General features: G+C 44.5%; 1 protein-coding gene across 1 annotated transcript in view; it reads left to right on the top strand.

The window, feature by feature from the left end:
- LRP11 (LDL receptor related protein 11) overlaps positions 1-14,233 on the top strand; it is a 42,690-nt gene that overhangs the window by 19,348 nt on the left and 9,109 nt on the right. Inside the window, exons 3-7 of the mRNA XM_040427094.1 lie at positions 682-823; positions 5,435-5,569; positions 10,093-10,293; positions 10,845-10,901; positions 11,792-11,890. Of these exons, the coding sequence (XP_040283028.1) occupies positions 682-823; positions 5,435-5,569; positions 10,093-10,293; positions 10,845-10,901; positions 11,792-11,890 (634 nt within the window). The remainder of the gene's footprint in view (positions 1-681; positions 824-5,434; positions 5,570-10,092; positions 10,294-10,844; positions 10,902-11,791; positions 11,891-14,233) is intronic.

Below are 14,233 nucleotides of genomic sequence, written 5' to 3'. Positions count from 1 at the left end.
GTGAATGGGTCTGCGATCCCCATGCGCCTGCCCCACGGTCATGTAAACGAGCCCTAAGGTCTCTTCCACACGAGCGATACGGATTGTGTCAGGATCTGTTCAGGGAAAACCTGATGGGTTTGCACGTAAGTTCAATCAGTTTTGTCTGCGATTGCGTTCAGTGTGTGCTTTTTTTCCGTCTGCACTGTATCCGTATTGTCACGCGCGTGAAAAAAAAAATGAAGAATAACAATCTGGATCTCCTTGAAACCATCAGTGAAAAATGCATTTCATCCAGATGTTGTCTGTTTTTCATGCAAGCCCCATTCACTTCTATGGAGCCAGGACTGCAGGGAAAATGCACAATATAGAACATGCTGCGATCTCTCCTGAAAGCAGAGATGATGTGTGAAAAACGCACAGACCCTCTGAAATGAATGGATGCATCCAGACAGAAAACTTGCTTGTGTGAAAGAGGCCTAAAAGTGTTGGTAAACCCCTTTAAGCATGCTAGTGATTCATAACATAAATTCAGAACGGGTTAAAAGCAGCAAAGATAGCATTTTGAAGTTGCCCGGTAAGTTTCGAGCACTAAGCGCACAACAGCTGCTTTGGCGTGATATATTTTTTGCCATTTCTGAATTACATAGAATTATTTCCCTAGAAATGTCCACAATTATCTAACACGTGGTATTTTTCTAGGTTCCTCAACCAGGTACACTGAGGTTATCCCATTTGCAAGAAGGAGTTTATACCCTGCAGTTGACTGTCACTGATACATCTGGTCAGAAGAGCTCAGACAATGTCTCTGTCAGTGTCCTCCCCGAGGAACATCATAAGTCAGGTCAGTTTTTATTCAACAGCCTCTTATCCTAAACTTTACTTTGGGGTATGTGACGGTAAATCACAATTACTAATCGTGGGAGTCGGCTGCAGCTCCTTTGGTAATTTTCCCTGCACGGTGGGTGGCCCTGAGCATTTTCTGTGCATGGAAAATCAGGGAAGGAGCTGCAAGTCTTAGGGCTGTTTCACACGAGCGGATGCCGTGCGTGACATCCGCTCCGTGAATGACAGCCAAGACCCGATGCAGACTGCAGAAGCACAGAGCATTAACATGACTGATAATGCTCCGTGCCTCTCTGTGATCTCTTTACTACGAAATCACAGTGACAACTTTATCTCACTGTGATTTCGTAGTAAAGAGATCACAGAGAGGCACGGAGCATTATCAGTCATGTTAATGCTCCGTGCTTCTGCAGTCTGCATCGGGTCTTGGCTGTCATTCACGGAGCGGATGTCACGCACGGCATCCGCTCGTGTGAAACAGCCCTTAGGCTGGTTTCACACGGGCGATGCGGGAAAATGTGCGGTTGCGTTGCGGGAACACCCGCGATTTTTCCGCGCGAGTGAAAAACATTGTAATGCGTTTTGCACGCGCATGTTTGGTACCCGAACTCCGGTTCTGCGAAGAACTCAAACAACAGGCCAGGGCCATTATAATCCTCACCCTCGGGTCTGTCGTGCTCAGCCATCCAGGGGGAGTGCCGAATCACATACCACCAGAGTGCCTGGTAGGTGTCGTCTAGCCAAAGCTCCTTCCATGCCAGGCTCTCAAGTTCTGTGACCCACTCATCCAGGGGCCACTTTCCCAGAAGGGGCATTCGCAGGGCCACTCGCATCCGCAACTGCTGCTCCTCACTGGGGAGACTCTCGCCACGCCGACGCTGTACATCTTCCAGGACCTCGTGCCAGACGCCTTTCCGTACTGCATCCCTCCAGTCCATGTAATGCTCCTCATCGTAGTGGAACGCTGTTTGAAGAATAGCCGATTCCATCCTGCTGTAGCCAGGGGCGCTGTACAGATACTAGCGTTGCCCTCAATATGCTCCACGAACGGTGTCTCCGAGCTGCTTCTCCTCGCACTAGGACGCCATCCCACTGCTGCCACCACTGTAACGGATCTCCTGGCACCCCGACTGGGTACCTCCATTGATGGATGCTCCTAGTGATTCCCGAGAGTTTCAAGCACTCAACTTGACACCAGAACCACCACAGACCCCACGAACCGCCGCAGCTTGGTTGGGGTCTAACCGTCCTCCACCCACACTGCACCCAAGACCGGGCTTCAGCTTCCAGTGGGTGAACCTCTCCTAAATCCAGAGAGCAGGAACCATGAACAAGAACAGCTCTTACAAGAGCTAGTAGTTATAGCCAGGGGAGTATAGCAAATCTTCAGCGTATAGCATTCCCCAGTGTCGATCAGTTACCCAAACACCAGACTCAACATGATGAAGGGTAAAACAGGAACTCTTTATTGAACACACAAGCATTGACTTATATACACATTTTCCAACAAAGGTACCACCCCCGTGGACCTGGTTGGGAACTGAGGACATAACATAGCAGCCAGTCCTTTACCGTTTTACAGTTTAAACACAAAAACTATACATTCAACAAACACAATGGCATTGCCTGTGACGCAATTAACAAACACAATGGCATTGCCTGTGACGCACCCAATAACAGAATAGGCATTGTCTTTGACGCAATCAACAAAATACAATTACCAAAACACAATGGGCTCTGCCTGTGATACAATTACCAAACATAATGGGCTAACTTAATCACTCACAGGCAGAAAACATTTTTCCCCAAACACAGAAAACACCTCAAAACCCCACATATCTCCATGATTTATACATCCATGGATAGCTCTGATCTGGGTGAACAACATATCAAAAAATCACCCAGATCCGAGCAGGGGTTCCCAAATTCCATGGGAGTCACATTTGGCCGACCACAAGCATGGCTTTCCTGCCCAAAACAGTTCCACTGATTTAGGCTGTGCGGCCGGTCTGTCTTCTCCTTCAAAGTTAGTATATGGGCCATAATCCTGAGGCAAGAGGCTGGCAAACAGGCCCCTCCAAAACCCAGTGGCGAGGTTAGTTTCGCCACACATATATATAAGTCAGCTGTACCACAGAGTGGCGCTACTAGTCAGTGAGTGCATGCACTTCAGTAATACAGTGCCTGCTGATGGGATCTATTTTGTGTGGGTAAAAATGTTGCTTTCAGTCTGGCTTTTATGCCCTTCCCACATGCAATAGATTGGAGCTAGGTGCTTGAAAATGTGATCATTTGCAGATCTTTGTGACACCTGCTACTTCCTTATGGATTGTCTTTCTTGGTGTTGCAGATTTATTGTTGAGGGTATAATTATTTTTGAAGGATTAAAATGTTCAAAATAAGCACAGTGCTGTCAATTATATTACTGAAGGAGAAGTTGGTGCAGATAGAGAATGTTCAGTGCAGCATATGATTACTTCTGTCAAAACTATCTTTCCCAGCTGCACCTCACCAACAGTGAGAAGGCACCTGACCAGTGAGACCCTTGCAAACTTTGAGAAGTTCTGCTGTAGTCGCAGTTAATAAAGTTCACCATCGCTTCTATCCATTTGAAAATATTGCCATCTAGTGTCTTAAGTAGGAATGTCACATACAGTGCACGCATGTTCACATTTAACAGTTAGCATTGTTTGGTATGTCTCTGAACCATTGATAATCACCTTAAGAGTATGCACAATAAAATATCATTTATTTATACTCAAAAATACTAATATTTTATTAAACTTAGAAAAATAATGCGGCAAATCCACTTACAATACTCTCTAACCCTTATTTGTATTAAACCAGGTTCCCTGAATTTTAATATTGCTGACCAGCAGTGATGGTCAGTTCACAGTGTTCGTCAACGAACACATGCGGCTGCCATCTTGACTCACCCGTCCGGCGATGCACAGGTAAGCCCTTACCTGTGCCGGGAGCCGGTCTGAAATCATATGCGGAAACCGGGAGCAGGCAGTTCCGAGAACAGCAGCCGGGGGCCTTCATCGGGCTGTTCTTGGAACTGCCTGCTCCCGGTGACTGCATTTGATTTCAGACCGGCTCCCGGCACAGGTAAGGGCTTACCTGTGCATCGCCGGATGGGTGAGTCAAGATGGCAGCCGCATGTGTTCGTTGGCGAACACTGCGAACTGACCATCACTGCTGACCAGTCCTCACATCCAGTCACATGCCATATGTACAGCTCAGTCCCATTAACCACTTGATGACATGCACCACATATGTACAGCACCTGTCTCTTTAAAGATGGTGCTTGCTCCACACAGCAGACACCTGGGGCTAATAAGGCCTCTTTCACACGACCATATGGCTTTTTCAGTGTGTTGCGGTCCGTTTTTCACTGATCCGTTGTTCAGTATTTTGTTTCTGTTGTGTTTACGTTTCTGTTCCATTTTTCTGTTCCGTTTTTACGTATGCCAGTAATTACATAGAAAAAAATGGGCTGGGCATAAAATTTTCAATAGATGGTTCCGCAAAAACGGAACGGATACGGAAGACATACGGATGCAGTCCCCATATGTGTTCCGTTTATTTTGCGGACCCATTGACTTGAATGGATCCACGGAACGTGATTTGCGGGCAATAACATACAGGACATGTTCTATCTTTCAACGGAACGGAAATACGGAAACGGAATGCATACGGAGTACATAATTTTTTTTTTTGCAGAACCATTGAAATGAATGGTTCCATTTACAGACCGCATATGGAACGTAAAAAACGGCCCGTAAACCGAAAAAAAAACTGTCGTGTGAAAAAGGCCTAACGCTGATTGCAGACATTTAAACCCTTAGGGCTCTTTCACACAAGCGGATGTCGTGCATGTAATCTGCTGCGTGAAAGAGAGCCAAACCTCACTACAGACAGCAGAGACACGGAGCATTAACATGATTGATAATGCTCTTTGCCTCTCTGTGATCTTTTTACTACAAAATCACAATGACATAAAGTTGTCACCGTGTCACGGAGCATTATCAATCACATTAATGCTCCGTGTCTCTGCTGTCCGAAGCGGGGTTTGGCTCTCTTTCTTCCCAGGAAGCGTTGTGCAGCATGGAGAGGTAACAGAAGGCTCTCCACACAATCTAGTTCCGCGGCAGCCGAGCTGATCAGTGGACCCCCACCAATCTCATACTGATAACCTCACAGGAAAATAGGAAAAAGAAAGCGCGGCACTCACCACTTTAAAAATCTCCTTCTTTATTCTGTAATTCCATAAAATCACAGCAGGATACATGGAGAAGGCGACAGCCGTTTTGAACACACTTCCGCTTTCTCTTGTGCTGGGAGTATAGGTCATCAATATCTGTATCTCTGAGAACTGATTTATTGCCACATTTAATTTGTCCCATTAGAACATCCCTTCATATTGTCATGACCTGCTTAGGACCCCCAAAACAGAAAGCTGCAGCAGTTCCCAATCGAAATGATCAAGTTTGACCACATATTTGGATTTATGCTATATAACACTACATATTTCTGTAACAGTTGTTCCAGGATAAATGTGTAGCCACCCATGACTTTGTAATGTGCTGTTTTCTTTTCTCCGCAGCGGTCACATCGTGCAGCGGAGGATGTTCCCGCTATCAGTTTATCTGTGACGATGGCTGTTGTATAGATATCACCCTGGCCTGTGACAGAGTGGTCCAGTGCCCGGATGGCTCTGACGAAGCTTTCTGCCAGAACCGTGAGTCATTCTGCACCACATCCAGGAATACCCAGTCATAGGGTTACATCAGCTTATAAATTATGAAAACTACAAAGCAAGAACAGAAAGCTGTCATTGTATTTCTCGGTTTGCAGCAAACACAGGCTCATTCTAAGGCCTCATGCACACGACCATTGTGTGCATCTGCGGCCGTTGTTCCGTTTTCCGTTTTTTTTCGCGGACCCATTGACTTTCAATGGGTCAGTGGAAAAACCGGAAAATGCACCATTTGGCTTCCGCGTCCGTGATCCGTTTTTCCAATCCGTGAAAAAAATATGACCTGTCCTATTTTTTTCACGGACAACGGTTCACGGACCCATTCAAGTCAATGGGTCCGTGAAAAATCACGGATGCACACAAGATAGTCATCCGCGTCCGTGATCCGTTTCCGTTTTTCCTATGATTTTCGATGCAAACTTGACTTAGTTTTTTTTTTCACTTTTCATGTCCGTGGATCCTCCAAAAATCAAGGAAGACCCACGGATGAAAAAACGGACACGGATCACGGAATAACGGAAACCGTTTTTGCGGACCGCAAAAAAAAACGCCCGTGTGCATGAGGCCTTAGATGTGTGTTATTACATACATTCCTGTATATGATCCAGCTCTATAGGAATTACTCTGTTACTGGATGTGCCATGCTTTGTATATACAGTTGCAAGAAAAAGTATGTGAACCCTTTGGAAGGATATGGATTTCTACACAAATTGGTCATAAAATGTGATCTGATCTTCATCTAAGTCACAACAATAGACAATCACAGTCTGCTTAAACTAATAACACACAAAGAATTAAATGTTACCATGTTTTTATTGAACACACCATGTAAACATTCACAGTGCAGTTGGAAAAAGAATGTGAACCCTTGGATTTAATAACTGGTTGAACCTCCTTTGGCAGCAATAACTTCAACCAAACGTTTCCTGTAGTTGCAGATCAGACGTGCACAACGGTCAGTAGTAATTCTTGACCATTCCTCTTTACAGAACTGTTTCAGTTCAGCAATATTCTTGGGATGTCTGGTGTGAATCGCTTTCTTGAGGTCATGCCACAGCATCTCAATCGGGTTGAGGTCAGGACTCTGAATGGGCCACTCCAGAAGGCGTATTTTCTTCTGTTTAAGCCATTCTGTTGTTGATTTACTTCTATGCTTTGTGTCGTTGTCCTGTTGCAACACCCATCTTCTGTTGAGCTTCAGCTGGTGGACAGATGGCCTTAAGTTCTCCTGCAAAATTTCTTGATAAACTTGGGAATTCATTTTTCCTTCGATGATAGCAATCCGTCCAGGCCCTGACACAGCAAAGCAGCCCCAAACCATGATGCCCCCACCACCATACTTCACAGTTGGGATGAGTTTTTGATGTTGGTGTGCTGTGCCTCTTTTTCTCCACACATAGTGTTGTGTGTTTCTTCTAAACAACTCAACTTTGGTTTCATCTGTCCACAGAATATTTTGCCAGTACTGCTGTGGAACATCCAGGTGCTCTTGTGCAAACTGTAAACGTGCAGCAATGTTTTTTTTTGGACAGCAGTGGCTTCCTCTGTGGAATCCTCCTATAAAATCCATTCTTGTTTAGTGTTTTACATATCGTAGATTCGCTAACAGGGATGTTAGCATATGCCAGAGACTTTTGTAAGTCTTTAGCTGACACTCTAGGATTCTTCTTCACCTCATTGAGCAGTCTGCGCTGTGCTCTTACAGTCATCTTTACAGGACGGCCACTTCTAGGGAGAGTAGCAGCAGTGCTGAACTTTCTCCATTTATAGACAATTTGTCTTACTGTGGACTGATGAACAGCAAGGCTTTTGGAGATACTTTTATAACCCTTTGCAAGTCAACAATTATTAATAGTAGGTCTTCTGAGAGCTCTTTTGTGCAAGGCATCATTCACATCAGGCAATGCTTCTTGTGAAAAGCAAACCCAGAACTGGTGTGTGTTTTTTATGGGGCAGGGTAGCTGTAACCAACACCTCCAATCTCATCTCATTGATTGGACTCCAGTTGGCTGACACCTCACTCCAATTAGCTCTTGGAAATGTCATTAATCTAGGGGTTCACATACTTTTAATTCTTTGTGTGTTATTAGTTTAAGCAGACTGTGATTGTCTATTGTTGTGACTTAGATGAAGATCAGATCACATTTTATGACCAATTTGTGCAGAAATCCATATCATTCCAAAGGGTTCACATACTTTTTCTTGCAACTGTACCTACTTTACTGCAGAGCTATTTTGCTACCAAAGCAGATCTTTATCCACAAAGCTGCTGATCCAACACATGGCGCCAACACAGGGAGTAAATCTCATTCACACTTCAGTGTTTTGGTCAGTGATTTCCATCAGTGATTTTGAGCCAAAACCAGGTGTGGCTCTAAACACAGAACAGGTACGGATCTTTCCCTTAGGCTCCATTCACACGTCCGCAAATGGGTCCACATTCGTTCCGCAATTTTGCGGAACGGCTGCGGACCCATTCATTTTCTATGGGGACGGAATGGATGCGGACAGCACACAGTATGCTGTCAGCATCCGCATTTGCGGAGCGCGGCCCCGATCTTCAGGTCCGCAGCTCCGCAAAAGATAGAACATGTCCTATTCTTGTCCGCAGCTTGCGGACAAGAATATGCATTTCTATAGGGGTGCCGGGCGGGTGTGTTGCGGATCCGCAATTTGCGGGTCCGCAACACACCACGGACGTGTGAATGGAGCCTTATATCTTATCTCTGTAGAGGCTCCAATTCTGGTTTTGGCTCACAATAACTGATGGAAATCACTGACCAAAACAGTGACGTGTGACTGAGGCTTAAGCCTACATTCACGGACACACTGTTAGTTTTTCATGGCCACTTGTCAACCATTTGTGCATCCATTTTCTGTCCGTCTGTCCATTTTTAATGGCTGTTTTACATCTGTTTTTAATGGCTGTGAAAAATGGCCATTAAAAAGGATGACTTTCATTAAACCCCTGCAGTTCCATCATTATATATATTATGCCCCTCATAGTGCCCCCAGTATTATTAATGCACCCTTTGTGCCCGCTGTAGGTATAATGGTCCCCAGTTGTGCACACACCGTATATATACCGATATATTTATATACTGATATACATCGGTATATACACAGATATATACTAATATGTATACACACCATATTTTTCACCCTATAAGACGCATCTGCTCATAAGATGCACCTACATTTTAGAGGAGGAAAATAAGAGAAAATGTTTTTTCATCAGACCTCAGATCAGACCTCCAATGTAAATAAGACCCCCATTCAGAATGCAGATCATACCCCCAATGTTAAGAAGACCCCCATTCAGACCTCACATCAGACCCCTAATGTTAAAAAGAATCTCAATCAGACCTCACCTCAGACCCCCAATGTTATTAAGACCCTCAATCAGAACTCAGATCAGACCCCCATGTTAATCCGACCTCAGATCAGACAAAGAAAAAATCAACTCACCTCTCCTGTTCCAGACTCCACCGCTGCTCCTGAGATCCAGCACCTGCTCTTCCTGCTGCTCTGTGCTGTGCATCCCCAGTTCTGTACTAATGACCGCTTATATATACAGTGGCACAACTGGGGGCCATTATAACTACAGGGGGCACAATGGGATATATAGTCGTGTCCCTTTACATATATAATGGCCCCCCAGTTGTGCCCCTCTCTTTTCCCACACATGCCTGTTTGTGCCGACATGACATATTGCAGGCCCTGCTGCATCCAGTGAAGGGGACATTCCTCACAGGTTATAGCGTGAAAGGACCCTTGATGATGTCAATATGCTCGGAGCGCCAGGTCCTTCTGTAACCTGTGAGGAGTGAGTGTCCCGGCTTGACCAAGTGGATGAGGTATTTAGTTATTGATTTTTTTTAACCCCTGAATGTACCCGTTTTTAGGTCGTTAGATGGGTACACTCCTGTCTAAGCCATCGTTAAAAACAGTCCCATTGATTTCCATGAGGTCCTTCTGGCTTAAAAAAAAGCAGCCATGTGAATAGCTTCATAGGCTGCAATGGTTCTGAAAACGGCACTGTGACAGCCACTACACAGTCACAACTTACGGTATCTCTTCATGCAGAAGTAGTCCTTGCAGATCAATTTAGTAGGACGTTCTTTCTCCTGTGCCATCTGCTGATTGACTGACACAACACCCCTCTACCTTTCTTTAGGAAGAGGTTCCTCAGCAGCTCCAGTGCACATTATATGGTGCTGTGTCCCAGGTACTGCATAAGCATGCAGCTTTCTGCGCCTGTCTTGATATCCCTTGCGCTGCCAAAGGATGTTCCTAATTTATGACCATTTCAGCACAAGGCAGCAACATAACAAAATCTGAAGAAAATGAAAGGGTGTGAAGACTTTCCAAATAAAATAAAGATCCTATTATCTTCATATACAGAGATATAGCAGGTTGCTGCTCGGAGTGTATTTTTATTGCTAACCCTTTGGATACTGATGTCATATTTCTGATGTATAACAAGTCATTTATATTTAATGTAGTCAGTTCCGGTCGTAAGACGGTGATTCACATATCTGACAAGACACACAGCCATGCAGTCTTGGGAAGTGAGATGGACAAAGATAAGGATTCTGCTGTGGAAAAATCAAGAGTAACAGGGCAGAAGATTTCTGTGTCCTCCAATGCAGAAAAAAATCAAACACTTCTTGAGGAACTGAATGGCGATAGTATGCTCAAGACAGGTAAGTGCTGTGTGTACAGTATGTCTTATGACCAAATAGAGTCCTAAAATGGCGTAATAGAGAATAACTGCAGGGTTCTAAATGATTTTCTAAATAAGTCCAACATTCTGATATATCTTTATAGAGGTTGGAACTGTGATCTTTTGATACAGAGCTTCAAGTAAACATTACTTGCTGTTTGCAGCCACCAGTAGGGGGAGCTGATAGATGACTGATTTATACAATTCCCATTAAATAAATCCTTCTTTAGTAAGTGCCTGAGCTCCCCCAGAAGCACCCATTGGCAGTCAGAATGTAACGCAGCTGGTGTGGATTTGGCTTTGCGCTACTATAGAATTCTTTTGAGAGATAATACATTTGTGGGTCAATGTTATGTTCCTGATTTCAGAAAAAATATTCTTCATACATTTTACACCTATAAAAATGATACACAAGGCAGAGAATAGTAATCTTTGAAGGTTATTACAATGCCCGATGTAGTTCATATACCTGTAATCTTTAACAGCAGAAATATACCGGTTCTTAGATGTGTGATTTGTGTCTTTGTGTAGGAGCCATTACACAACATACAACTCTCGACCCTAGAGGAAATCTGGAAGCAGTACCAGGTATGTTGTTGATTCTTGCTTTACTGGCCTGTATTAACTGGTGCATGTTATCAGCCATTGATATGCTAATGTTATAGAAATATTAAAGGGTTTCAGACAGGCCATCAGTATTCAACCAGAGCTGGCTCAACCCCGTGATACCTAGTGATCAGCATAATGAAGGTGCCATGGCATTCTAACGAATGACATGTCCACTTCATTATTTACACAGGTGCCATGCGGGGTACAAGGGATAAAATCACCACCAATCAAATATTAATGGCCCATCCTGAGGATGGGCCATCAACATTAACCCCTTAATGACCACCAATGAGAGACTCCCTTTAAGGATGGATACCAGCCGTGTACATTCCGCAATTTGAGGAACAGAAGGTCTGGCCCTCAATAGACCAGTCCTATCCTTGTCTGTGATACGGAGAAGAATAGGACTTGTTTGCGGGGCCGCGGAACAGAGGCACGGATGCGGACAGCACATCAAGTACTGTCCGCATTTTTTGCGGCCCCATTGAAGTGAATGGGTCCACATCGGAGCCGCTAAAAATGGGGCTCGAATGCAAACAACGTCCGTTTCTTTAGGCCTAAGGCTATAGCTAAGTGGATACTTGCATGCAACTCAGTGCCCTCCTATGGACTGCAGCTTTCATTCCATATAGTATAAATTGGAAAGTCCACTTTATAAGGTTTTCATGTAGCCTCATCAGTGTGTTCTACTTCCCTTATGTAGCAGTTATACACATTATCTCATTAAAACATCATCAATATTAAAACAACTCCTTTAAAGAGTAAAAGACCTTCAGATCAGTCAATCTGTGGTAATAATTTTGGTAATATATAATCTCAGGCATATAATGAACTATATTTTTATTGTGCAATATGTTTCATTTCTCTAGGCACTGTTTCATCAAAAACTGACAAAGATGCAGTGGAGAAGAACTTCTTAATCTCAAAAAACATTGTAAAGGGTAATGGACACCCTGCACCTGAAGCAGGTAAGAATTATATTCTTAGACAAATAAGGCTTTACAACGACCACAAGGCTGCAGTGCTTCACACTGTTCCTGGTATCACAATGAATCATCAACAGGGTCAGTAAGCCCATCTAGTCCAATCCTACAGAACTACTGTAGCGAGATAATTAATGAAACCGTTTATGGTGGCAATGATAGAAAGATATCCAAGCACAGTGTATCACAGCTTGCTTCATATGGAACTGTGTAGCCACAGACCGTCAGAGTACCCCTACTAACCCTCTGTCCACCACCAAAGCATCAGAACTGGACCATGGAGCAGTGGAAGAATGTGGCCTGGTCTAATGGATTATGTTTTTTTGCTACATTACATTGATGGACAGGTATCAACGCAACTATTACCTAGTGAAGGGATGGTACCTGGTGCACTGTTGGAAGAAGGGAAGATAGTAGAGGCAGTGTGGTGCTCTGGACAATGTTCTGCTGGGAAACCTTGGGCCCTAGCATCCATGTAGATATAACTGACATGTACAACCTACAGTACCTAAACATTGTTGAAAACAAAGTACCCCTCCAAGGCAGTGGTATTCCCTTATGGTAGGTGGCTTCTTTCAGCATGATAATGCTCCCTGCCACACTGCAAGCATTTTTCAGGAATGGTTTGAGCAACATGACAAAGAGTTCAAAGTGTTGATTGGCCTTCAAATTCCCCAGTCCATACCAAGTCCAATCCATGGAGGCTTAGCCTGTAATAAGGATTTATGACCTATCCACAGGATTGGTGATGAATATTGGATCATGCAGGTCCAACCACGGGGAGACCCAGCGTTCCTGGGAATGAGGGGTCCCTGAGTCCTCTCTCTCAGTGGAGCAGTACTGCACATGTTGGTCCACTGTTCCATTCTATGTCAGCCCAGTATAAAGTGAGTGAAGCTTTGGACTGACATGCAAATTGCTTCTCCAATCACTGACAAGCTAATAGTGGTATACGTTCCACCATCAAAAATAATTCACTGTAGTAAGGAACGCTATAGGGATTAGATAAAACTAATACTTTATTGTGTGAGGAAAGGAAACCTACTGACTATATAAAATTCTAAGTGACCAGATCTATCCACGGATCCTGAGGCGGATCGAGGTATCACATGGAAAACCACGATCAGCGGTACCGCTCACGTGTGGATAAGGATCCATGTGGATCCCTGTTCCTGCATTGCTATGCTACCTTATCAATTTCAAACCGCCATTTGGTCACTCTAACATTAGTATGCGAATGTTTTAACATTCGCCTGTGATCGTCTCACAGAGGGGGCGGGTAATTGGGGCGGGTTGGTTGCTGCGGCGCCTCCTGCTTTCTTATTGGCCGCCCCAGGGGCTTGATCCAGAAGAGGGGAGGAGTCTCCTCCTTATATAGCGCGTGTCCTTGCGGCCGCGTACGGCCACTCAGTGCTGATAGCTGCAGCCTCTGTCACGGAGGTCAGCAGCTGACTTGTTTGTTTGTCCTTCTACCCACATTTTATGCTCCTGACGAGCCAAACATGGCGAAACGCGTCGAGCGATCAGTGGGGGTAAACCCATGTTTTTGAATTTTTGCTTGATTTGCGTTCACACAACAGAAGTGGTCTGCGTTAACCCAGCCCTCTGTAGTATGTGAACAGGTACACTCAAGCTTTTTGCTCACACCCAGGTAGTTAGTGTCCCTTGATTCGTGTTCACAGGGCCGACAATCAGACATCTGGTTCATATCCATGAACAGGTGGTTCTTGATCCAGGTCGGACCCAATGAGTAGATGTTTATCAATGGATTAGTTTGTTAATTTAGTCCAGGGCCATCTAGACTGGGTGACTGAGCTGAGCACCTTGTCCGTGCCACGGTGCGCAATTTTGGTTGTGTTAGATTACTATAGCCGGCTGGCATGGTTCTGCAACCATTTGTAGTGCACCTGAAGTGGATTTCTTAGTGACCTTATCCACACCTGAGCGGTACCGCTGATCGTGGTTTTCCATGTGATACCTCGATCCGCCTCAGGATCTGCGGATAGATCTGGTCACTTAGAATTTTATATAGTCAGTAGGTTTCCTTTCCTCACACTTTTTGCAAATTTAATAAAGTATTAGTTTTATCTAATCCCTATAGCGTTCCTTACTACAGTGAATTGCAAATTGCTTCTCCATTCAGAGAGACGACTCGGGACCCATCCTTCTCGGCATTGCTAGGGGTCCCAGTTGTTGGACCCCTGTGATACGATATTTATCATCTATTTTTATGACACAGGGGGGGGGGGGGGGGGCATACAGCTTACAGTATTAGACATCAGGCAGCCTTTACCATATGGGCTTATATTGCCCTAATAGTCGCTTCTT

The sequence above is a fragment of the Bufo bufo genome, chromosome 4, assembly GCF_905171765.1.
Source record: "Bufo bufo chromosome 4, aBufBuf1.1, whole genome shotgun sequence".
In the NCBI taxonomy this organism is placed as follows: domain Eukaryota; kingdom Metazoa; phylum Chordata; class Amphibia; order Anura; family Bufonidae; genus Bufo; species Bufo bufo.
This window is presented reverse-complemented; position numbering and strand designations above follow the sequence as displayed.